Here is a 26,926-nt window from a genome sequence, read left to right as displayed (position 1 = left end):
TGTTCCTCCTTTCTGTATTGATCACTAGATATCAATCTCAGAGAGTTTTGAGAAATTGCGATTGAGAAAACAGGCTAAATGGCTTGATTGAAGAGTTTAGCCTTCTTCGCTGTCGCTGCACTTTGAATGTGTTAAGGGTCAGTCAAAAAGACGATTTCACGTGACGCAAGCGAGATAAAACTGGCCGTAGTTGACATTTCAACAGGTAAATTGATTCAAAATTGACATGGTGGAAATTCAGACATAGTTAAAATGATTGTTGAGAGACTGGATAATAAATGTACTATTCTGTTGTCGGGAGTAATGGTACAGAATGGACAACGTGCTGTCGAGCTGATGTTAGCGCGCAAGCTAGCAATTTTATTTTGCTAAATGTTCATTAATATATGACCTCTTTAAAAGGCGGGAAATCGGGCAAAATATGAAAGTAAATTAAAAATGGAAGACATCCTGGTTTCGGTTTAGGGTAGGACTCCAAGAGACTTTAGCGTTGCTGTAGTTACAGTAACCTTCATTCGTTGTTCTTTAAAACATTAGTGTAGCACATCTAAAGTCAGTCTTGTCAAACGTAAACTCAGGAACACAGAGCTAAAGCATTAACCCGCACATCAAAATAATATTAACGATAGAGGGTTACATCGTACGGTAGCGCCATGTCTTGCGTGTGACATCGTCGGTCATTTGCTATGTAAAAGGGAACGATTAGCGGAATTGTCAGGTGAGCAAACAAACAATTCCTAGGAATTGAATTACTGGGAACCAGCTTGAATTTTTTTTTTTTTATAAATGACATCTCCAGAGTATGTGAAGTTTCTAACTGACTATTTCCCGCCATAGCGTAAAAAGGACGGGTCAAGTAAATTTGAGTGATATAGCGCCAGTTCACAATACAAGTAAAATAGAACCGCGATCCTCACACATTGTGATAGCAACTGAAGCCGGAAAAGAAGGAAAGAAGAAAAAACTCTATTACTCGATTACTCCTCGTATTACTAACAGATATGGAAAATATTTTTTTCAGTGTTCTTTACAATCTATTGATTTTGATTTTAAACTGTTGTAGATAATTTGTAACATCCATTCATCCATCCATTTTCTGAGCCGCTTCTCCTCACTAGGGTTGCGGGCGTGCTGGAGCCCATCCCAGCTATCATCGGGCAGGAGGCGGGGTACACCCCGAACTGGTTGCCAGCCAATCTAATTTGGAATAATGCATTTTAAATCATTTTCTGACAACATATTGTATGGTCATTATAAAAAAAAAATATTCACTGTAAATTACGCTAATTTAGGAAAATGAGGAAAAACAGCATATAACGGAACGTAATAATCTGGAACATGGTGCATATGGCATTAAAATGAGGTGAGGTTATTTTTAGATGTATTTAGTCTGATCATTTGGGGAACAATAAAGTGTAGTCTTGACTAAACGTAATGTAGTATTAGTTACGTTTATATAACAAAATACTGTTTATGTGGAACAGCTCTGTTAATAAACATTAATTCGCATCGGAAGAAAATAAAACAAATCTATTATAGTATTCAGTATTCTCTATTATTCCCATTCAAAGGTCTGGTATGGAACCCGATTCACTCACCCTTGAATCTAGTTTGCATTCATCATCTCGGAGCGGCCAAGGTGTAGCATAAACAAATGAGACAGTTATAATCAACAAGAATAATAATAATAATAATAATTTTACATAGAATTTTACATACAGTCAAATGTGTGGGGAATTAGTTTTGGTATGATAGCCAAACAGCAGCAGTGGATAACGTTGGAAACTTTTCATGGGAATCAATGGAAATTTATGGGAATGAACGTGAATAAAGCAGGAATTTACCAAATTGAAGGTTGGCTCTCGGGAACTTAAGTATAGTTGGGGGAAATATATTTTAGCACAATCCTGACTAAAACATGGGATTTTGCTTTTTGATTTGCATATTGAATGGGATGTTTTGGAGGGAGAGGGGTTCTTTTCATTTAACATTCTCAATGGGACTTTGTTGTTAATTCTTGATAATGAGTTTGAGTAAGGGAATGTAAGCAATATTTTACTCAACAGTCATGTTTTTGTTTTTCCTCAATGAAATAATTGTTTGTTGAATAAAATTCCCCTTACAAAATAAATCTGCTGAAATGTGCTTTTTGGTTGCATTATTTTGCATGTATGTCTGCTTATAACCAAACAAAATGTTTAAATGTATCCTTGAATATAATACCTTTCCATTAAATGACCCTCAATTCCAAGTTAGTCCCCATAAGTCCCATGAAAAGTTTCCAATTTGGAATATTGCCAAAGTTCTCTAGTTTATCAATTTACAGGAAACCTTCCAGAAAATTACCAGAATTTTCCACCCCTTTGCCACCCTAATTGTGTTGTATAAAAAAAGAAATGCACATATTTTAAATTTCAGAGCAAAACATGTTGAGGAAAGCACTGCAATATTCAAACGATTTATGAGAAGGGATTATCTAAAGCAATTGTACAATCACAACATATCCCTACGAAATGTTTGTAAACGTGTTTATCTTTCAACAGTGTCCACGTACGAGCGGGCAGATAAGGGCGCTGCCCGCAGGCTGGCGTTCAAGAAATACTTGTATAAATGTAAAGCAGGCTGATGTTGAACAAACCTCACCCTGGAGGTGGGGGGGGGGGGGGGGCACACACATTTTGAATCAGAATCAGGGAAAGTAAATTAATGGGGTGTATGCCTTAACCCCCCCACCCCTTCTTCTTCTCCCCCCTCCCTGTGGCCTATCATCTATCTCTGGACGGTGGTGGGGTTGTCATGTCGACCGGCCCACAAGTTACTATGACAACAGCTCACCGGGAAACACTTGCTGGGTAGGTTATTGCCTCCTTGGGGATGGACGAAGGACAGTGGAGGGGGTGATATATATATATATATATATATATATATATAATATATATATATATATATATATATATATATATATATACACACACACACACACACACACACACGGTATTTGACCCCCCCCAAAAAAATTCTAACCATAGGTCGTAAGAAAGTGAGTGCTTCAGTGGATGATGTCCACTGAATTCAAGCTTGAAATCATAAAACATGAACTGGGGGTGTGTGTAGTTGACTTGGCAAAACAGAACTATAGCGTATTACTTCTACAATACTGTTAGTGTAATAACATAATTGCCAAGTCATTTTTAAGTTACTGTCACAATATCAAAAAAATACCAATGTGCTTGAGAAAAAAAAAGTTTTTCGTTATTTTTGTGTAGATTGTCAGTCATCCAGGTCATAGTCATTTGCAAAGGTTGACAAATCGAGGCAACTGGGATCTTGTTTGTTGAATTTTCTTTTTTCCCCCCTGAAAATGTTCAAATATGACTTATTGGGCAATGTCCTATACTGAAGCAAAATGAGGACATAAAGGCTTAACTGAAAATAAGTCCTTAATTTGATCACGGATATCAGTTGCACATCATTAAAATGTGGCAAGCTGATGTAATGTTCCCATCTTCTCCTCAAAAATAATAACATAGGGTAGTCAACCACATTTAAATCATGTGCAACCGATGTATGTGTTCGAATTAAATAGTTTCAAAAGCCCCCCCTAAGCGTATAACGGGGCAAGGGCGTTAAAATCATTTCCAAGATGCTGACCTCTGTTCATTAAAAGATGGTAAAGCTGCTGAAAGTGAGGACAAAGTGTAGTGAAAAAGGCACCAAAAAAAATCTAGATTAAGTTCAGTCAAAGTGAAGAGAAACAAAATGTAGGAATCAAGGAAAAACAGCTTACTTCTTTACTTTTCAGTTTATTACTGTGTGTTTTTATACAGTACAGTACTGTTCAGTGGTATTTTTCTTGTTTAAAAAAAAACACAAATTTTTTAGTGTTTTTGGGGGGATAGAACGGATTAAAGGCATATTCATTCATATCAATGGGGAACCTCGATTTGAGATGCGAATTATTTAAGTTTACAAGCATGGAACAAACTTGTAAGTCAAGGTACTAGTGTACTGTACATACTGTATATTTTTGTTTTGATGCAGTATATGTGAGGATGGGCATAGATAGGCTTGAATGAAGTGAGAGGTCATGCCCTTGGGCTAAAAAGGGGGCAGGCGTGACTATAAGAAGCGTCGGATGGGGTCCCCACAACTTTTTGTCATAACAATGTTACCAGGACAAGTTTGGAATCATGCCCGAGGTGTGTGTGTGTGTGTGTGTGTGTGTGTGTGGGTGTGCTCGTGTGTGTCTTGGCGGGGGGGGGGGGGGGGTATTCACAGGGCTTAATTGCCCCATTAGCGCTGCCAGGGTAAATTGGTGGAAGGGCTAAGTATATATTACATTGAAAACAACAACAACCCCTGGCATCATTCACCTGAGGGCACAGGCAAAGTGGTCGGTCGTCACGCAATAGTAAATGTAGGCTTCCTCGCTAAAAACATATTTACATGGCATCACACTATCTTTGTCCGTTTTTCTCGAAGCACATGTTCAAATAAACTGATGATGAAGAGGAGAATAAAACAAGAGTGAATGTGTCAGATAAGACTCCCAAAAAATGCTGCAGCACATTTTCGAATATCAATGAAAATGTAATAACCTGTATGCAGTCATTTAAAGCATCATTGAAAAAAACATGACATTTTAATCTTGGTCTACAGAGGCTTTATGATCATTTGATTTTGTTTAAATGACAAAATTAAATGACCTGAATGATCTATTTTTGGTATGAACAGATTTCCTAATGTTGATTATGCACTGCATCAAGTGAGTCATTTACAGGGCAATCATTGGAATACTTGATTTTTTTTCATTGTGATAAATGTCATTATATTTATTTAATATTTCATTAAAAATAGTTGCCATTATTATTTTTAGTTGCCATCATTATTGTTTTCCTTGACTGGCGAGGAGAAGTCACATGGTTATATAATATACTTCACCACTCCTGAGGCCTCCGTTTCAACTTACGGCTTCCAAATATGATTGGATACCACATAAAGGATGACCACAGCACCGCATCACTGAAAAACAAGAGATGAAAAAACATGAATAGAAATATAGGCAATATGGACACACACACACCCGCACATACACACACCTTTTGCATTTCATTGCATCAATGAAAATGAGAACAACAAGAATAGGTGAAAAAAAAAAGCACATCAAGGACATAAAAACAAGTCTGCTGATTTATGATTATGATACCTGCATGCATGTGCCAGGCGCACAATCACTTTGAGCCGTTTTTCAAATTATAAAACAATTATTGGATGAACAATAAACGTGGGTCAAGTCTCACCGAGCATGGTTTTAATTGGCCGACGGATCGATTCCCTAAATACTTAATGGCTTCCTAAAAAAAATGGAAGAAAAAAAACAACAACACCATCAACATTGTGAGTGTAGAGGAAAATATTAATATTCATGTTTGACTCATTGTGTTAGATGACAGTAACCTTATTTCTTTCCGCTTTGGTGATACCAGTTATTTGTTTTTTTCGAAATACACAGTTGTTAAGGATGAAGTCAGCTTTGAAAGAAAAAAAAATGGTTCAGTTAGAATAAGACATATTTATATATATAAATAATAATAAGGACTTGCTACATCCACGATGGCCATATTGCACATCGCGCGTTTCAAATCACAATAGTATTATCATAACAATGGAGACGATGTGCGAGGATGCCCAGAGAAGACAAAAAAGGTAATTTTGTGATGACAGACTTTTACACTTAAAACTATTACAAATATTATTTTACAAATCAAACAAAAAATAAATAAAAATAGGCAATGTAAAGTGTAATATAGGCACCACCATACACGATGGGTGGGGGGGGGGGGAATCAGTGCAGGTTAGATGTTTTATCTCATTTTCAGGCATTTATAAAATATACTAAAACGTCTTTAAATGTTAAAGGCTCGTCTTTAAAGGCTTGTATGTCATATGCACAGGCACGACAGGGAGACTCGGTCACTTTTTTTTTTTGCCGTTCCAGCTGCAGTTTTTCTGGAGGTAAAATTCACAAAATGTTCATACAATATCAATCAAAAATTACAGCTGCACCGGGTGTCGCATTTTGCCGCGTCACAATAGTCCAACTAAAAATCTATTAAAATGATTTGAAATATGAAATCAAAGATAAGTCAACTAAGTGTGATTTTACCCCCTTTTTAAAATTAATTATATATATATATATTTTTGTAATATACTATGACGGACCCCATCGACATATTCGAGCGTGTTGTTGTAATATGAATCATAAATCCAATTCCAGGTAAAAGCAAATGTCGCGACTTTTTGTGAACATTTTCCCCTCGTCCTTGTCTTCCAGTCCCCTCCCTCCCTCTCCTCTTTCTTTCCCTCCCCTCTCTCGCGGAATCCTATTGATCCAAACCGTCTAATTAGCGGCGTCTGCGCAATGACGCGCATGCGCAGCGGGCAGCATCTCAGCCATTTTTTGAAGGAAACTAATTAGCAGGAATAAAGAGCCAAGTGTTTCGCCCCCCCCCCCCCCCCCCCCACACACACACCGTCATCAGAACGCATTCTACCTCTGCAGCTCGCACAGAACCCCTCCGTCCTTCTCTGTGCCATCCGCCCCCCCCCCTTCTTTCCGACCCGACCCCACCGCCCACCCAGCCTGCACCCGTCTTGTGTGTTTACTCCAGCCTCCCTTGCCTGCATGTAGCTTTAATCAACACTGTTTGCTAAACAACTTGGAAGACGGCTGCGCTCGCCTGTTTCTCTCCCCCTCATCCTTCCTTCCTTCCTTCCTTCACTCCTCCGCTTCCTTCGCCAGGATCGAGCCAAAACAACAAAAACGGGGAATGCGTGCTTGCTTTTTCGGACTACTACTACGACGCCACCCTCGAGCCTGCGGAGACTGGAGCCGGAGCCGCTGCAGAAATGTAAGTGTGCCATTTGTTTCGCGGCTGCAGGAGGGCACGAAATGAAGCTTGGCTTGGTTTAAACTGGTGCAACGGGTGTTGGTGTAAACAAAAAGCCACACGACGCTTTTCGTTTGGTGTGCCCGCTTGACAACACTCACACGCGGGGAGAGAACTCTCCAAGTAACCCCACCACCACCACCACCACCACCGCCTTGCCTGCCTGCCTGCAGCTGTGCAGGCAATGCCTGCCCCACGCAAAACTCTCATTTTGTTTGTGTGTGTTTTTACCTGCAAAGCTCTACTCAGTCCACCTCGGCCACATACAATCATTTGTCCAAATTCAGTTGAAATGTCCACTCTGGAAGTTAAGGACAAATACATTTAGAGGCAAACTACTGTCCTGACTCTGACACGCTCACACATATGCCTCTCTCATTTACACACACACATTGCATTTTTATGTCTGTTACACACACACCATAAACAAACAATTGTGTTTTTAAAAAAAGGTAGTCTGTCATCACATAAAGTCAGCGTCATGGTGAATTTCATGTTCGTTAAATTAGAATCTGACTAGTTTGTACACACAAACACGTATTCATACAATCACATTTCAAAACTCCATAACATAATAGTCTGTCATCACATAAACCCGAGTGTAATGCTGAATCTGAGCTCCTTAGAATTGACTGATTAGTTTGTACACACAAAAAAGATGTGCATACATATTACACATACCCTTGGGTTGTCACATACACTCTGACACACGATTAGCTTAATTATTAGTTACACACAATTGTGTTTTAAAAATCCAAAACATATAAACTGAATCTAATGGTGAATTTCAGTTCCTTAAATCAGAATTTGATTAGTTTATACACACGACAGGAAGTGTACTCTCACACAAGCATCGTGACACGAACACACACACACACGCACACACGAACTGCACTTTCATGTCTGTCTGCTATATAAATAGACCAAAAAAAAAAAAAAAAAAAAGCATATCCTAACATCACTGAAACTGAATGCAATTGTGGATTTCAGGCCCTTAGATTGTACACACAAAAGTTTGCTCATGTTTGGAGACACAATTGTGTATTAAAATTCACAAACAGCATGTACAGTAATGGTGCATTTTAGATCCTTATAAATGTAAGGTTTATTGACATCTCTGAAACAGGATGTACACACACACACACACACACACGTTAAATTCTGTTTTCCCGTAGTTGTGATCAATAGCCGGCCAGGAATGCTCGTATAAATAGTTGCATCTCTGATGGTCTGAGGCTATCGACCGCAGTGTAAATGAAAATCTTTATCAGATTAGAGACTATTCTCAGCTGTTGCGGGTTGCCGACCGGCCTTAAAAGACCCCGTGGCGGTATCCCACAGAAAACTTGAAGACCACTGCAGCGGGCAGGGGTCTGTGGCCTGTGACACAAACGCAGTGCATTAAAGCACTATCAGAGCGCGGATGTGGGCTATATATCTTGAAGCTGCAGAGAGATGGAGAGAGGCGGGGGGTGAGGGACACCCACTCTGGGTATTGTGAGAGGAGGGGGATTGGTCGGTTGGGGCCAGTAGGTGGAAGGTGAATTAAGGTTGCTCCTTGATTTCTAAAAAAGGTCAGCAATTAAATTGTGGGACAGCGAGAGACAGATGCATCGATCTCCTGGAATTTGCAGGAAAGACTCTTCTTTGTAGGGTATTTATTGCAGTGTTTAGTTGCATACTCTCTTTTTTTTTTTGATGAGTCAATGTGCAGCCTTGAACACAATCTAATCATCATGAAAGAATTGTTGTCAAATGTTGCAATAAAACAGACCGTTTTAAGATATTTCAATGGATGTATTTGCTGTAGATCAGTGGTGTGGACACAGTCATGCCATAAATACAAGTCAATATTGGCACAGAACATAATGCTCTGTAGTACAAGCATATTTGTAATATTCTGGACTAAATCCAAGCACAAATGTGCCGGGTATAGTCTCCAATACTCGGGCTTGTGTTTGTTTGGCTAATTAGAGCTCGCTCTCCCCACCTTCAAATGTGTGCAGGATGATGATACAATGGTTTTAAAACAGCGCTTTTATCCATCCGCTTTTTATCTCAGTGTGGCAATTTAGCCGAAGCCCTTTAACTCCAAAGCGTTCAGTTCGTTATTTAATCCGATCCCCCGAGGAATATTACGGACCTCCTGCGTAGCCCTTACCCACATTCCTTCAACTATTTTGGCGCTTATGCTATTGATTTTCCCATTAAGGGCTAACGCTAACCCCTGAGTAACCGGCCTGTGTGTTGCACACTCTGAAAGCGCTATTGAACAAATGCTATCCGAGGCCTCTAATCAATGGCGTCCACTGTTATGCAATATGATTTACATGACTAATTTGTTTAATTTTAATCCCCTTTCGTCCTCTTGTGTCTCCGTCTTCCTTCCTCTCTCCTGTGCAGGTGGGGTGGTGATGCTCGGCAGCTGTAGCCTCCGCTATGGACATCGGTGAGGGAGGAGGAGAGGATGGAGGGGGAGGAGAGGACAGAGATGCAGACCTCAGTCCCCAGGCTTTATCTTGCCCTCTCCTGCCCCTGGCGTTCATTCCCAAGGAGGTGTCAGCCTCTCGTACCTCAGCTGGGGCTCCTTCCAAAGAGCTCCCGGCCCCGCGTGAGAAGCAGGGTGAGGGGGGCGCCGAGGGGTCCCGGGCTGGAGGAGAGACCCAGGTAGGGGGGCAGAAGGACGGACCCCGTCACACACGTCAAGAGGATGGCGCATGCCAAAAGCGGTGGATGAAAGAGATCTTCTGGGAGGGATATCCATCAGGGCAAAACGGGCAGGGGCAGGCAGGCATGGGAGTGAAGTCGGAAACAGGGGGTTTCCCAAAATCCGTCAGCAGCAGCAGAGGAGGGGAGGAGAAAGATGAGGAGGAGGCCATCTCAAACCAAAGCCAAAACAAATCCAAATGTTCTTTATTACCTCAACAGAGCCAGCAAAGCGGTTCTTCCAGCACGGCAAAGGCCAGTGGCATGTTCGACAGCAAAACAGCCGCCTCTCCAAAGTCCTCCCAGACTCCCCCCACCTCTCCAAAAGCCTCCTCTTTTCTTTCCACCTCTCCAAAGCACTTCACCTGTCCATCTTACTCTTCTGCCCTGCTGAGTGACACAGAGGCAAAAGACCCAACGGGAGATCAGGGCTGGATTTCTAGCTTTCCTCAGAGCTTTAAATCCCAGCAGTCAAGTCTGGCTTTCCCATTGGCAGGTGTGGAGGGAGCCAGTGCGCCTGCTGAGGACGACGGGCCGGCAGGGGTTCCTCACTCTTCCATTTCCAACGGAGATGTTGCCAAAGCTCTAGAACCAAATGACAGCCAACTTGAGACAGACATGGATGACGAGAGAGACAACGAAGCAGAACAGAAAGATGCTGTCCCCAAAAACCTCAACCAAGACCTCTCCCCAAATTCACTGACGAATCACATGACTGCAATGCACTCGCGCAATTCCTGCAAGACGCTGAAATGCCCCAAGTGTAACTGGCACTACAAGTCTCAGCATACACTGCAACTCCACATGAAAGAGAAACATCCCGAGCCAGGCGGCCAGTGTGTGTGCGGCGCCTCCGGCGGGAAGTGCGTTTGTGGCAGTTCGACACGGGGTGTGTGTGGCTACTGCAGTTCAGGGAAACCCCATCCCCGCTTGGCCCGGGGCGAAACCTATGCCTGTGGCTACAAGCCCTACCGCTGTGAGGTGTGTGACTACGCTACCTCTTCGAAAGGCAACCTCAGCATACACATGCAGTCAGATAAACACCTTAACAACGTGCAAAATGGGACACACACCAATGGCCAGATACACACTTCGCAAGTTAGTAACGACAATAGTAGCTCCTCTAACGGGGCCACAGTGGACGAGCAGGCATACAAGCACTCGCTTTCCGTTCCCACATCTACCGCCCACCCAGCCAAGCTCACACTACCTGCGCACTCTCCGTCGCATGGCAAGCGGTGGCGGTGTGACGTCTGCGACTATGAGACGAGCATCGCCCGCAACCTGCGCATACACACCACCAGTGAGAAACACACGCATAACATGCTGAGGCTGCAGAGGGGTTACTACCTGTCCCACTGCAGGAGCCTTACTCCCCATCTGAAACACTTACAGAACGCAGGTACGATGTGCATGAAACCCTTCATTGTTATTTTTGTAAGTGAGTAAAACGCTCAGCCTTTTCTATGTTTCAGGTGGAGAGCTGTCCTTGAACATGAGACTGACCACGCAACAAGTCACAGAACTGCCTGTCACCCTCGGTTCAACGCTGACTCCTTCCCCGTCGCCTTCACCCTCTCCCCCGCCAGCGCTGTCTTTGTCTCCCACCGGACCGCTCTCCCAGGGTGTGTTCCAGTGCCTCATCTGCTCCTGCTTTTCGTCTGATAGCTTAGAATCCGTGGAGCAGCACCTGAACACGCCTCGCTCCCTGCCCCAGTCTGAATGGTGCTCTCTGGTCGCCGGTGGCTGCCACTGCAGGCTGTGCGGCTACACCACCCCACTGAGGGCTAACTTCTCCTTGCACTGCCAGACTGACAGGCACAGAACCCGCTACCAGCTTACATCACATGTTCAAGAAGGGGGCGACCGGGGTCAGGAAGGTGCCGCCTTGTTAGCTAAGGGCAACCCTATTCAGCTTAGGTGCAACCTGTGCGAGTATGCAACGAGCAGTTTGGAGAAGCTACAAGGACATTCCCGGAGTTCCCACCATGAGTCCAGTGTTCGGGTTTACAGAGTAAGCACTGACTCTGAAAAACTCTCTTAAGGCTACAGCATTTGAAACTAACACGATGGCTACATGGCTTTCTTCTCCTTACAGTTCCTGCAGCAGTATGATGGCGAGGTCGATGGCGGTTCGTATCTATTCCATTGTCTCCTATGCAACCACTCTTGTTCCTCCAAGCTTCAAGTTTTAAAACACAGTCAAACTCAGACCCATCAGCAGAGGGAGGGGCTGCTCCAGCTGCAGCCAATGGGCGGAGAGGAGCTGGCAGCAATTTTCACTATCACAAAAAGCCCTGATGGGGTCACAGGTGAGAATATGAACCGTGGAAGTGTATTTGAAGTCCAGCTGCATCTGCTCCATGACACGAGAAACGAGGCCTGGGGATTAAGATGAAAAGTGAGAAAATGAGTAATGGCTGTTGCTGAGCTATTGATCGAGTAAATTGATCAGTCGATACACAGCCTTGTTATATCCCCAATCACCGCTGTGGACAGCTAACTAGCACCTGCTAATCAATGAACAAATACAAATCCCCTGGACAAATATGGGGGAGTTTGAGTCCAGTAATATGTCATAAATCTGTGAGATACCTCGCTGGTTTATGGTTATTTATGTTGTGTAACAGTCTCCTTGAGTCAGAATATTAAATCTAACACTTCTGTAACACATTCTATTTTGTGATTTGTCTGAATTGAGCTTTATCAAGGCGAACTGATGTGTTCCAAGTCCAACCTAGCTCTACTTCACCTTTGAGGAGACTAATGGAAATCAATATAGGATATCGAGGCAGGCGAGAAGGAAGCTTGGTCGTCACACGTCAAAGATTTGAATAAGGGCGGCAGCTAGAAAATAATACATGATTAGCCTGAGCGCAAATCCCTAAGTATGCATCACATAATCATTATTATATTATATTGTCATCTCTCAGGAGAACTTAATGAGGATATGGAAAATTCCAGCGAGGTCATCACCAGTCCTTTGGACCAAACCAAAGACAACTTGAGGGTTAAGCAGAGTGATAAAGAGACTGGTACGGCTGCTTGAGAAAAAAATATTTGATTGCTTTGCTGAATTATGGCATGATGCTGTACAGAAGAATATTGACATGTTCTGATGTTTCTGAAGAAGAAAATGTGACAGAGGATGGAGACAAGAGGGAGTCATTCAAGCGTCAAGCGTCTGGATGTGGGGAAATGGAAAACTCCATCACAACCAAACGACCCCGAGCACACCAGCAAAGCGAGAACCAGCAGGTAAGCAGTTGACACCCACACAGACCAGTAACTAAATGTTAACCTTTTTCCTCACATTCTATCCTTCTTAGACTGTCCAGTGCCCTTTGTGCCAAGCTCAAATCCCATACGCAAACCTTCGACCACACCTCACGCATGTGCACAGTGTGGCACAGGACTGTGTAGATAAGCTCATCAGCACAGTAAGTCGATGCAAAGTGTGCATTTGTTGTATTTGCGTTTTGTCGGGTTTAGGACAAGAAGATGAGCAGGCAAATAGATGGGGGATGGGGAAGAGTGAAATGTAGGGAAACAATTCCATTAAGAAGGCACCAGAGAGCAAGGCAGTGGCTTTTTAATGCATGTTTAAGGAGCTCTCCATGATCATTGTTGATGCAGACGAAGTGTGTGTGTTTTCTTTGAAGTAGAGTAGTGCAGGAAAACAGTGTTTCTATAATGCATCTTTAAGTAGCCCTTTATTACCAAAAGTGTAGTCAAGCTAAAAAAACAAAAACAAATTGTGTGGGGTGCCTGCTTTTTACTGTGACTCTCCTGCTAACAAAGACCGGTCATCTATCCACATCACCATCCTCCAGCTTCCTGGCCCCATATGCTAAGTGGCCTTTGTCTCCTGCTCTTTTTGCCTCCACTTCACGTACTGCTTTTTACCCTTTCTCCCCTCTGCTGTACCCCTCCCAGCCTCCCCCGGATATTCTTATCATTCGTATTCTACAGTCTCTGTCCCTGCGCCTCCCTTTCTGTCTCGCATTTTCTGACATGCTGTACCCCTCCCTAACTGGGTCTCGCCGAGGCCGTTTTTTTGTTCATTGCCCCTTACGTCCTCCCTCTCTCCCCCTGGTCTCTCTTTTTCATATTCTTCACCCTTTAGCGCTTACCACCCCCCTTCCGAACAAATCCACACCTACTACCATCCTCCATCCTGTCGTACACCTCCCTCACTCACTCTGATAGTAATTGAGGTTCATTAATTCAGACTGAGGTGATGATGGCCATTATGTACCTTGCTTTCCAATTACGCTCTCTAGATTAAGCTTGACCTTCAGTTTTCGCTGCAGTGTGTGTATGCGGTGGTCTCGTCTTTCTTACGCGGTTACACAGAGAAAACTCTTGTCATGTAAATCTCATCTTTAGCCTTCCACCCTTTCCGAAGCGGGCTACTTTGCGTGTATGGCGCATTGGCTCTTGAAGCTGTGGAGATGGAGATTTTCTATATGAAAAATTATTTTCAATAAAATTCATTATTCAGCTCAGTAAAGTTTTATTAAACCCCTGGGGCATGTAGGAGGGCGTCATTGGCCCTGAAGGGTAGAGTCACATATCTCAACCATGTACACTTCTTACCAAGTTGATGTGCCTTGCTGCATATAGTGCCGTGCAGATAAAAGATAAAACAATACACTTAAAGATTCACTCTTGAATGTTTCATGATATTAGGACAGGGAGTGTAGCCTCGTCATGTTTATACGTCTTGCAATTTGTCTGCTATTAAGCTGTACAATTAAACATGTTTTATTCATAACGTTGGCTAAAGAAAAACGCTGTTGGCCCCTTTCTTTTACTTGGAATTGCTAAAGCCTTGCTATTTCCAAATGAACATCTTCAAAGAGCAAAACATACAAGACGCATTTTCTGTTTTTCAGGTCACACGATCCAATAAACAAGTTCAGCCTCAGCTGGAAAATGAACTGCCATCTGACATGAAAAATAGCCAGACACGTAGTTCTCACACAATGGATTCCGTTACCTCAGCTGAGTCACCAAAAAAGAAAAGTAGGTTTAAGAAATGGAACACAGTTTGTTTGTATTGTTTTGTTTAAAAAAAAAAAACACCCAAATTCCTAATGAGTGATGTGTATTTTTCAGGCATTTCAGGAGAGAACACAGAGGGAAATGTAGCCGCACCCAAAGATGTTACAGCTCTACTCACCCCACCTCTTGAAGACAACGCCACTCACCCTTCCAATGGAAGACTGGTTCCTCAATCTCTGACTCACACACCTCCCTCCTCCCCTACCGCCGACCTCCCTCTGCTTGCTGATCGCCATGGTTACCGGTTTCGTTGCAGCAGGTGCAGCCTGGCGTTCCCCACTCAGGAGAAGCTCCAACTTCACTGGCAGTACCATGCCATGAGGGCAGCGACAGAATGCCCCCTCTGCTCCAGACAGTGTCGCAGTCAGGAGGCCCTGCAGAGGCACATGCAGAATACACACTCGCAGCCGGACAACACTCAGAATACAGCGTCACTGCCTCATATGACACAATACGTAGAACACAGTAAGAGCTCATTCCAACAAGACGAAAGTTTATCACCCCAAGCTGGCCAAGAAGCCGGTGACGATGAAGAACTGCAAGAAGAAGACGAAGAAGGAAAGGAACACAAAGAGGAATGGAAAACTAAAGACAAATACCTAACTGGTGAAACTGGTCAGGGTGATGATGAATTAACTGAGCCAGAAAAAGTACTAAATGATGAAATTCCATCAGAACCTAGTTCAATTTCTCTTACCAAAAAGAGCTGTAACCCAACAATGGACCGATATTTGGATCCAGCAAGGCCGTACAAGTGCACCGTATGTTCTGAATCTTTCACCCAGAAGACAATTCTTCTGGTTCACTACAATTCAGTGTCCCATCTCCACCGAGCCAGACGAGCCCTGCAGGAATCGAACACAAATGTCTCTACCCCAGAGGGTCCCCGTGGCCAAGATCCTCGACCTTACCGATGCAGACTATGTGGTGTGAGCTATAGCCAGAGCTCCACATTGGACATACATCTACGCTCAGTTCTTCACCAAACAAGAGCTCGTGCTGCACAGAACCCAGGTACACAAACACCAGTGTCTAGTGTAGCTACTCCAGTATCCACCACCACCACTACTACTGCTACTCAGTCTGCTATTACTGGTAAGGAGACGTGTTGTTTGCCTTTCACCAAGAAGCCAGATGTAACTACTACTTCATCAGGATCAGTAGCTGAGTTCCAATCCACTGTCTCAACCGAAGGTCAACAGGCTAAAAAGAGAGTGGCAGAACTGATAGCATCAAGAAACCAGCTACTACTAATGCAACAGCAGCAGTTGGCTCAGGCACAGGCCCAAGCCCAGTTACAACACACAGCATTGCTCCAGGCCCAAGTGATGCAGCATCTCCCTATCGGACCAGAGAGTCTCTTTCAGCACTTCTCTTTGGCACCAGACAACTTGCTGTCTCTGCAGCAACAACTTCTTCTGCCCTTTTACTTTCCGGGAGACATGAAACTTAACACAGAGTTGGCAATAAAGAGCTTGGAACATACCCAATCTGAGGCAGCCAAGTCTACCCCGAGTGAACAGATGAATGGAGAGGCCAAAAAAGAGAACAAACCTCAAACAGATGAAAAACATATTCAGAATCAATTTTCATCCTCAGATGATATCCAAACAAAAGATATGTCTTTTGACGTCCAAATTGAATATGGCAGTGGATCCTCCAGCAGCCCAAAAGAAAAAGAATATATCAGAAGTCTTATTGACGAAAAAGAAATGTCTGCTCCTGTTGTTAAAAATGAGAGTCAAACACAGGAAAATGATTCATCCACAGTTCATGTCCCGAATTTACAGTGCCCTCCACCAAGAGTGCCATATGCTGCTGTGAACGGGGAAGCTCTCAGGACTTTGTTGCAGAGTTATGGCTATGAGTTGGCATTACAGTATATACAAAGTAGACATAGGCACCAGCAGCAGATTGCAACCCAAATGATAAATATGAGAAATGATTGTTCTGATATTCACAAAATGGAATTATATTCAGGGGAACAAAAAAAGTCAATTGGAGCAGATGATGGAACTGTGCAAAGCTGTAATAAGGATATCAAAAATGAAGTTGAAGAAATGCAGAGTTTCCGAGGGGAACATAATCAGGGCAAATGTGATGATGATAATGAACAGGCAAACAAAGACAAAGAATGCTGCGGAAAAGGAGAAAAGTGTAGAGATTGCGGGAAGTTTTTTTCAGATGCCATGATTTTAAAAAGTCACCAGGAATACATTCACAGACAAGTGCTTCCCACTGCTGCGCTAGAGAGGTTTTCCAGAGAATACCGACTACAATATGATCAATTGTACCCCCTGAAAGAGAAAATATCTGGAGAGGATTCATCTCAGAGTACGCCATTTACAATTCCAGCTCCATCCTCAGAATCAGAACTCTTATCTGAAGCAGATAAGCCTCAAGTCAAAACATTACCTCTGTCCTCATTTTCGGATTCTGGAAAGAAAACATCTGCTACAGCTGAAGATCCAACAACTGCCTCTGAACCCTCTCCTCCGCATTCTTCTCAACCTCAAATATATCCCCAAAGAGAGGCACCCCTTACAAGCACTTCATCTTCTGTTACTTCTCAAAACACATCACCAGCGATTTCCATGTCTGTTCCCTTACCAAAAATACCTATGCTTCCTCTGTCCCAGCTTTCGATTCCCCCATTGACTTTACCCAAGCTTCCCATACCCCCGATTCCTTTTCCGATGGAGCTACCGCTCATTCCTCCAGTAGTGATGCAGTCTGTGGGTCTCCAGCCCCAAACTTGGTTAGACTCGAGTGTGAACCCAGAGTTGGCAAAACTCTACCAGTCTCAACTGCTTGGGCAGCAGGCATCTATTAGTCCAGCAGTGATTTCACAACCATCTCAGCTAAGCCCGGCATTGCTCAGCCAGCCTGCTCAAGTTAATACTTTGCTGCTGAGTCAACCAGTTCAGAGCAGCTCCGTTTCAACAGGAGGGCAGCAACCCCAAATCAGCCCAACATTACTGGAGCAACAGCAGGGCAAGAGAACCCGGACTCGAATATCTGAGGATCAGTTGACTATTCTGAGAAAAAACTTTAATATCAACAGCCTCCCTAGTGATGAGGAGCTAAACAAGATATCTGGTCAGTCTGGTCTACAACACAAAGTCATCAAACACTGGTTTCGGAACACCCTTTTTAAAGAGCGCCAACGTGACAAGGACTCACCATATAATTTCAATAACCCCCCAACCACAGCCCTTGAGGAGTCCAGAGAGGAAGTCACACAGACACTGTCTCCACCCTCACCACCACCGACAGACATGTCCCATCAAACCCAGTCAACTGACATCCAAAGAAGCAATACCCACAGGGGGAGGCGCTCTTCTCGAACCCGTTTTACAGAGAAACAGCTGGATATGTTGCAGGGGGTGTTTGAAACAACTCCCTATCCTAGAGAGGAGGAATATGACAGGCTTTCAGCCCTGTTGTCTCTCCCGAACAGAGTCATTGTGGTATGGTTCCAAAATGCTAGGCAAAGAGCCCGCAAGAGCCAGGACAGAGGGGCCGATGACGAAATAGAGGGGACGAGCCAGCTTGACATTCTTAGAAAGAGAGACGGATACTACAAGAATGATGATACTGAGGGGAACAGCAATGGGGATGAAGGGCAAAGTGACTCTCACAATGAAAATTCCATGGATCTGACATATGAGTACTATACCCATCCAGACTCCCCTGCCCCTGATTTTTCTACTATTTACACAGAAAGCGAGCCTCTGCTGGGCACTGAAGAATTAAGATCTAGTGCCAAGAAACAAGAAAACAAAACAGCCACTCCTCAGACTAGAAAAAATGCTAAAAAAGAAAGTACAGATATGAACGCTGACAGCAAAGAAATAGTGCAAGCAATGAAACGTGTGTCCTCCTCAGAAGCTGAGAATCTGATCGAACCTCCGCGAGAAAGTTCAGCAGAAAGACCCCAGCCTCACCCTTCTGCCCTCCCGCAAAGCACAGTACAGAAGAGCCCATCAATGTCTCGTGCGAGCCAGGAGCATATCGAGAGTTCAACCCCAGATAAAGTTGTCGAAAAACCTGCAGTTACATCACCAAGCCTACCTTCGTCTCCAGAGTCTGAAAATAACCACACTCTGCAGCCTGACACCTCCTCCCGTCTATCCACTGAGACTCAGTCACTAAACCAACTCCCAGTCCCAAACCCGTTTCAGTGCAATATATGCCCAATGTCCTTGCCATCATTCCAGATATGGCAAGAACATCAGACAAGGCACCTCCTTGCGGCTCAGTCGCAGGTCCAACTCCTTCATTCTGGTTTCACAGAAAGAACCTTGCCATACATGATGCTCCACTCCAACCATTCCCTGATGGCCAGCCAAATGCTCTCAGGTGCTATGACACAGTTGCACCCCAATGCCACAAGTCCCATGATTTCACACATAAATAACACACAAGTTAAGAACTCACTCGCTGACCTGTCTCAGAGTTCCTTGAACCAGAACTCAAAGCTAATGTCAGAGGGCAGTTTTGATGTTCAAAGGTATAGCAGAGAGGCTGAGGAAGAGCATAGAAGGGACAAGCGTCAGAGAACCACCATCACCCCAGAACAGCTTGAAGTGTTGTATCAGCGTTACAGCCTGGACTCCAACCCCACCAGAGGTGTCCTGGAGGGCATTGCACAGGATGTGGGCCTCACAAGAAGAGTGGTTCAGGTACCTGAAGAAAAAATATTACAACGAAAATACATTGTTTTGTTATCTTGAATCTTAAACAGGCTGTTCTTTTTATTACACAGGTCTGGTTTCAAAACACACGGGCAAGAGAGAGAAAAGGGCAGTTCAGGTCAATGGGGCCAGGATCAAGTTTCAGCATGGGCTTGAACCACCTCCGCTGTCCATTTTGCAGGGCTCTCTTTAAGGTGAAGAGTGCCCTGGATGCCCACATGAGATCACGCCACTGGGTAGAGGCTGAAAGAGCGGGCTACAACTTATCAATGAGTAATGGATCCAGCGGGCCCAACGAGCTGGCTATGTCTTCTGTCATGGACAAACCAGGCCCATCTATCTCCTGTAACTTTGTCCCAAACACTGGCATTGCCATCAGCAACAAAGAGCAAACAGTGAAGCCACCCCTTACTTTTCTGTCTTCAACCAATGATCTGAACAACCCAGAGGAGTATGATGACTTTGAGGAAGATGATGAGGAGTTTCAATGTGAAGAGGGTTCAAGTATGGTTGACCAGGGGTCTCTGAGTCCAGAGGGATCAGGGGGTCCAAGTTCGGACTGGGGTGAGACTCTACAGCAACACCACCATCAGCAGCAACGCCAAAGGACACAGATGAGCCACTTCCAAGTACTCCAGCTTAGAGACTTCTACAAGAGCCACCGGACACCAAATCGACATGAGTGTGAGGCACTTGGCCGGGAATTGGGTCTTCCTCACCGTGTTGTACAGGTAACTGTTTTGGAGAGAAAAAAAATATTAAAAATCAAGTCATGATAAAATTGATCAGAATATTAAATTGATGGAAGATAAACTGTGTGTGATAAGATGTACACTTCAAAATATGTTTTCAGGTATGGTTTCAGAATGCCAGAGCCAAGGAGAAGAGGGCAAGAACCTTGAGCTCCGACTCTGCAGAAAGAGAGCAAGCTGAGCTGACAGCAGGCGCAGGGGAGAGAGACCGGGCTTAAAGAGGGTCCCTTTACGTTATTCTACTATGCCCTTAAAACTCACGTCTACTGTCAACTTCTTAAACAAAACTTCACATTGCTGCCAAATCTGTTTCCTGAGCACCCCAAAGATGCAGAGCCACCGTGGCCCAAAGAGAACCCTTTTCAGCTGAAAGTAAGCCCAAACCATGCCCTTTTTGCGCCAACTTTTCTTCTTTTTTTAATTGCTCTCCCGGACGCGGTCTGTCTTTCCTTGTTGCCCCTATTCTTGTTGTGTCAGACACCTTTCTACAACCAAACTCTGATTGGAAAACAATAACAACAATGCCACATAGGCCAAAGAGCATTCTCCAAGTATGTGACCTCACTGCCTGGCTAGACCTGCAGTCTACCTCTCAGTCACCACGACAGACTCGATGTGGGCCCCGTCAACCAGACAGTAGGACTAGCAGTGTAGCATTTAGTGCTGGTCTTCAAAAGGCTGAAAGAGGAACCGTCAAAGAAATTTTAGTGTAAATAGTGTTCCAAAAGATAAACTTGAAAAAAAAAAAAAAAAAAAAACAGTTAACGATGGAAGATGAGGAGAAAACTAAGTAATATCCTGTAATAGATGGTGGTATTTCCATTGAGCTTTTGTAAAGACTGACTCAGATTCCAAAGCTCGTAACCAAAATTTTACGTCTGTCATTCCATCGTGTTTTCGGTAACAAACTGCAGAGCTGACGTCTGTACGGTGAAGGGTAAGAGCCCTGCACCAGGCACAGGAAAAGAACAAACCATTGGACTGATATAGTGCCAGTGTGCAGCTCCACCCACCACAAGCCAATGATGACTCTTCTGTTGTACATGGACACCTTCTATGTTCCTTTTGTGGATAATAGTCCAAATAGCACAGAACAGAAAGGCAAGTTTGCCCTGAAAGGGACAAACTATTTTTATAGCACTCAACCATAATACTGTATATGATCACTTTAACCAAACTCAAATTTACATTTTGTGTGTGTGTGTGTGTGTGTGTCTAGTAATAGTTTCTTAATATAAATCTTATAAATTTGAGATCAACTGTCTTGCTTCGGTATAATAGTGTCATGATTATGAAAAGATTGTGACAGCTTTGATATGTTCAGGTAAGGATTAACTGCCTTTCTGTTCTTTGAATATACCAATGGCTTACTGATGTTGTGTGACAAATATAAAGCTTTCTACGCTCAGGTCAGCAGCTCAATATGGCTCCACCTCCAATGTGAACCCTACATTTTCTGTCTCTAAAGCGGAAGGGGCACAGTTTAGGTTGGGACAAAGTGTTACATCGATAAAAACATCTGTGTATGTCAAAGATCTGAGCTTTTCACCTCAAATAGATTGTTACAGAAAAACTTATTGAAACTAAAGTGTTTAATAGCGTGAGGGGTAAATGTACAGTATTTAGCTTTTGTATGGTTGACTCAAGACTTCATTGGATGTTTGAGACGCAGCTCCTGTTTCTACACACCGACAAGGAGCTTCTGCGCTAAGCGGAGGAAAAACGTAATGATGGATGTTATCGATGTTATTTTTGTACACTTAATTTATTTTCCCTTTACTCCCCTCCCCCTTTCATTGAAATGTTTTTCCTTTTTTTTTTTTTTTGCAACCAGTCCTTATCTAACTAATAATATAACAATAATAGCTAAACAATAATTAATGCTTTAAGACAAAAATCCAAAGACGTGATAATACTTTAACCATAAGACCTACAAAAATAAGCGCTACTGTGTACTTGATGATGCTTTGCTGTTTTTAAAGAGGAAAGGAGTCCCTATATCTAAGCTACTGTTTTCTGCCTCTCATAAGCACACTGGAGTACTCTGTAACCAAAACCCCAAACTAGAGCCATGGCAGTCTGTAATATAGCGGTTAGAGTTTTACTTTTCTGAGAATTTTTTTCTTTTCTTTTTTACCATAATATTAAACTCCAGCCCTTAAGGATGTCCAGTTTGCTGCTATTGTACTGTAGTTTCTAATGTTACTGTAGAAAGATGCATGCTCTGATCGCTTTACCACTCGGCTTTAATGACTACAAACTGTAATAATGGTACCTGCGATGCTGTTGATGAACTGCTCTTGTTATTCTGATGGAAACAAATTGGTACATGGGGCTAAATTCCATCAAGTTGATTTTTCAGTAAATTATTCATAGAGGACAATAGCAAAACTATTTTTTCATACCAGGTAGAAACCTCCAGTTTTCTGATTAATTTGTTTGCTGTTTACTTGTCAAACACGAGAACGGCATCGAGCATATTTGAAGGAGTTCAGCCCCAGAATTTGTAAGGTGTCGGTTTTTCTGCGCTTCGATGTCTCTACTCCATTTTCCCAGCGGAAAAAAAAACACCTTTCCAAAGGCTGTGGACTGACCAACGCTGTCTTGTTTTGTTCTCAAACCAATGTTTACGACAATACCAATGAGCTTTCTTCTGTACAGAAATGTGCATTCCAAAAAAAACCACAAAGACAGTTTTTGTACACTTATTTTCCGAGTTTTATTTCATTGAGCTCTCTGGATCTCTGGTGACTGTAAGATGTACATATCGGGGTCTTCTGCTGTGAAGGGACTCCTTATTGTAGGTAAAACTGACTCTTTTTGTTTTTCTTTCCCTGGATATGTTGTTGCCATAGTGATGACCAAAAAGATACCTGTGATGTGCACCTGTCCTTATATGTCTTGCTCCAGTGGTTTAAGTGCGTCTCTATAATATTCCCTTCCCTCACTTCTTCCCCTACTGGTGTGTTTCTCTTTACCTTACCGCTCCCATATTCCACTGAGCTAAATAAAGTCTGCTTTGGTGCATGCTCTGGTCTCATCCCTTTGGTCTGTTGATCCATATTGTGCATGCTGTGTTATACGGTGTGCTATTTTTATTCATAAATCTTCATATTCTAGGTGGTATTTTCTGTGGTGCCGTGTGCAATGGTGTGTGCGTAACACGTCCAAGTGTTGGAAGCGAAGTGCTTTGGTGAATGGAGCCCTGACCTCTGGGGTCACTTCATTAATTACATCTGTGACATTCAGCCAGATGAGTTTCCTTTGTGACTAAATGATATGAGGAATATTAACGACTTTGGATGAATTACACCGCCGCTCCTGCTGCTGCTGATGTGTTTTACGACTCTGGGAGAGAGGGGAGGGAAAATTGCTCACTACAGCACATTTAGGGCGCGCAGATTTTCATATGCAAGATTTCCAAGACTAGGAGATTATTTGATTGCCGTAACTAGTCTCAAGCAAAAACTGGTGATTATGTCGTGAAACCATTTATTCATCCGTTGTAGAGCATCAAGCAAACAGTACAACAACTGAACACACAAAATGGCTACGCAGAGAGAACAATGGTACAGCAAACAGAAGAGGGTTTAAGATTGCTTTGCGGCTGATGATAGCCATCTTAGAAAGTCATCCTGATAAAGTGATCCCCCACCATTTTTCCTTCTCCCTGTCCTCCCCCCTCTTAATCAAATGAGCACTGTGCAGCTGGTGGGGTTGCAGCAAAAAAGGGGGTATGAGTGAGTTGGGTGGGGGGGCTTTGAGGGATGGCGTGAAATTATTGCCTGCTGGTGTATATGTGTCGCTGGGGGAAGCAGGGTAGGGGGTTGGGCTGTGTTGTGCGTCTGTGTGTGTGGTGAGGGGGGTGTAATGTCATTGCCTGCTGGTGAATCTGTAGTGGGGGCTCATTTAGATTTAGATTGGTTATGTGAGGAGGGAGCTGAAAGGCCAGCTCATGTTTATGCATGAAGCCCAAAGCATGCTGTTGTGGTGGAAGCCCGAATTAAAGAGACAGAGCTGAAATACATTCGCACTTTTGTAGCGTTGCTTTTTCGGAAAAAGGCTGCAAGGTGAAGTCACACTCTGCCTTTGTGTACGTGTAAAGTATCTAAAGATACCCGTTTGTGATAGTTTTGGGGGATGGTACGCACATATACAGATTGAGTACGCCTCGATCCAAAAAAACCATTACATTTTTTTAACCACTATCCAAGTTGATTGTAGTATCTCCTACAGTTGTTAGGGCATAGTACTCAGTCATGCGACTAGAGTCATCAGTAAATGTCTCAGAAGGAGAGTTTGTTCAGCACTTCATCAGGTATAAAGTGGTTTTTATTTGGAAATGTGCTCCATATCCATCTTTTAAATGACTTTTTAATGGTAGCCACACCATCCTAATCAATCATGTGGCAGAGCCGGCCTGTACACGCAAATACACCATTTATATATCCGACATTTTGCTGCAAATGCTCTCTGCTTTGTGATTCTTGTTAATGAGTGGAACAATTGTTGCCACTGTTTTTTTGGATTTGACTGACTTTGGTCGAGACTTTTTACACTCAGTGTAAAACGAAACATTCTGTACACCAGATATAACATGGGCTGGATTACAATGTCTACTTTTAATAAGATGACAATCAGCTTTGATTTGCGCTCACTGAAAGGATATACAAGAACATGGCTGCAATCAGAGTAGCTCGGGAGAGCGTTCCATCCCTACGCCTGTGACGAAATCCAAATTTGCTGGAATAACGTGCCAACACAGTACTAACACAGTAGTAGTCATAATTACAGTAAATATTTGTGTGAAAAACACATCAAGGCCATAAAACAGTCCAATGAAAAACAGTAACCACTGTATACTGGAATGAAAGTATTTTGGTGATGGGTTAACATAATTGCCCTACGGAACTAAAGGCCGATTAATGTGTTAGTTTTTGTTGTTCCGGACTTCTGGTTGACTTCCGTGTTTTCTTCCTAACAGCGTGTTCTCTTACTCAACATTTTAAAACTTGGGATACGTGCTGCGTTAAGTGGCAGTACAAGATTTAAAATCTGCCGTCTCGTAAAGTAAGACGCTAAATCGGTTGCAATTAAACGGACACGGTAGCAACAGATATATGAAACGGCAGCACCTGCAAGGACGTACTCGGATGAGCAGTGAAAATTTATCATAGTATATATAAATTTGTAACATTAGATTACATATCGGAATTAAAGTACACCTTTTTCACAACCCCTATGTAGCGGTATACATCTATACATCCATCCATCCATTTTCTGAGCCGCTTCTCCTCACTAGGGTCGCGGGCGTGCTGGAGCCTATCCCAGCTGTCATCGGGCAGGAGGCGGGGTACACCCTGAACTGGTTGCCAGCCAATCGCAGGGCACATACAAACAAACAACCATTTGGACTCACAGTCATGCCTACGGGCAATTTAGAGTCTCCAATTAATGCATGTTTTTGGGATGTGGGAGGAAACCGGAGTGCCCGGAGAAAACCCACGCAGGCACGGGGAGAACATGCAAACTCCACACAGGCGGGGCCGGGGATTGAATCCAGGTCCTCAGAACTGTGAGGCTGACGCTCTCAGTCGTCACCGTGCCGCCTACATTTTGATGAATTTCTTTTTGGAAAAAGCTTATTATAAATTAGAAATTACGGTATATTTGTATGAAAACACTTCGAGGGCACTAATATAAAATAAATCAACATTCCAACAGCTTCTTCCCTCTTGCAATCAACTTCTTAAACACCTAACCTACAATTCCATTGCAACATGCTGGCAATTTTTTTTGTCTCGGGTTTGTTGTCACATTTCTGTCGGGCCAATTATATATTACTCGTGCACTCACTGTAGTAGTCTCACCACGCTGCACTATTTGCATATCTGTTGTTGACCAATACTGGCCACTCATGCCAGAGTAGTTGCATCTACTCCAGTTGCACACTGACTGAGGAGTATCTGCAACATTTGCACAATCAACATTGTCCCAGACTATCATACTACTCGCTTGAAGTCTCGGCGCCCTTTGCACAATGGTCCTTGCACCGGACTATTGCAATATTAGTCATTCGAACTGCTCTATGTGCTAGAGGACTGAAGCTTTTTGCACAATTGTCCCAAAAAAAAAAATAATAATAATAATGTACCGGCATTACCAGATAACTAGCAACCCTTTATTGCTCAGTGACTCTTTTTCTCAATGTCTTAATGTCTCAAAAGTGTTCTCTGTCAATTGACTGTCTGCTGTTGTACTAGAGCGGCTACAATTACCGGAGACAAATTCCTTGTGTGTTTTTTGGACATACTTGGCAAATAAAAATAAAATAAAAAGTACGGTGAAAAATAATCGGGGATTCTTGTACCACATGACCACATATTCCGGGGCCGCCCATCAAAACTAGTTCCCATTTGTCAGCTGTTTTTTTACCAGATAATCAGTCATTATTTTTGTCCATTGTAGAAGAGATGTTCCAACGGCGGCAACGTATCCGGAATTTGCACGGCATGCCATTTGTAAGTTGGAGCGCACCATGGTCACCTATGCTAACGCAGTAGTAAAGTCGTAAATATTGGTATAAAAAAACGTTTGTAGGCCATAAATATAAAACAAATGAAAAAAGTAGGGCGGTAACTCAACATGCCCGCTTGTGCCACATGACGACATATTCTTCAAAGTTGGTAGCCTCAAAATGTTGTATGGCGGGACCGTCATAAACCGAGAACACGCTGTAGCAGTTTTGCAGCTC

The 26,926-nt window shown here is 43.2% G+C and overlaps 1 protein-coding gene and 1 long non-coding RNA gene across 2 annotated transcripts; one reads left to right on the top strand and one right to left on the bottom strand.

Annotated features, from left to right (window-relative positions):
- Positions 1–5,318: 5,318 nt before the first annotated feature.
- LOC133403158 (uncharacterized) lies at positions 5,319–7,464 on the bottom strand. The gene is made up of 3 exons (XR_009768615.1): positions 7,182–7,464; positions 5,458–5,531; positions 5,319–5,354 (listed from the first exon to the last, which is right to left on the bottom strand). It is a non-coding gene; the product is annotated as an uncharacterized LOC133403158 (long non-coding RNA).
- Positions 6,632–21,954, top strand: LOC133403155 (zinc finger homeobox protein 3-like). Its single transcript, XM_061677785.1, has 11 exons — positions 6,632–6,911; positions 9,354–11,058; positions 11,132–11,670; positions 11,755–11,968; positions 12,590–12,691; positions 12,787–12,914; positions 12,986–13,096; positions 14,555–14,684; positions 14,778–19,408; positions 19,492–20,151; positions 20,274–21,954. Exons 2-11 carry the CDS (start codon positions 9,390–9,392, stop codon positions 20,388–20,390), a joined length of 8,301 nt encoding a protein of 2,766 aa, XP_061533769.1. The 5' UTR covers positions 6,632–6,911; positions 9,354–9,389; the 3' UTR covers positions 20,391–21,954.
- Positions 21,955–26,926: the final 4,972 nt, after the last annotated feature.

The sequence above is a fragment of the Phycodurus eques genome, chromosome 5, assembly GCF_024500275.1.
Source record: "Phycodurus eques isolate BA_2022a chromosome 5, UOR_Pequ_1.1, whole genome shotgun sequence".
Lineage (NCBI taxonomy): Eukaryota > Metazoa > Chordata > Actinopteri > Syngnathiformes > Syngnathidae > Phycodurus > Phycodurus eques.
This window is presented reverse-complemented; position numbering and strand designations above follow the sequence as displayed.

Bases quoted from the DNA above. Each gene is read 5' to 3' on its own strand.
- LOC133403155 (XM_061677785.1), top strand. From the start codon at position 9,390: ATGGACATCGGTGAGGGAGGAGGAGAGGATGGAGGGGGAGGAGAGGAC. The intron at 12,915-12,985 runs GTAAGCAGTTGA...TATCCTTCTTAG, and splicing joins AGCAAAGCGAGAACCAGCAG to ACTGTCCAGTGCCCTTTGTG. The intron at 19,409-19,491 runs GTACCTGAAGAA...TTTATTACACAG, and splicing joins TCACAAGAAGAGTGGTTCAG to GTCTGGTTTCAAAACACACG.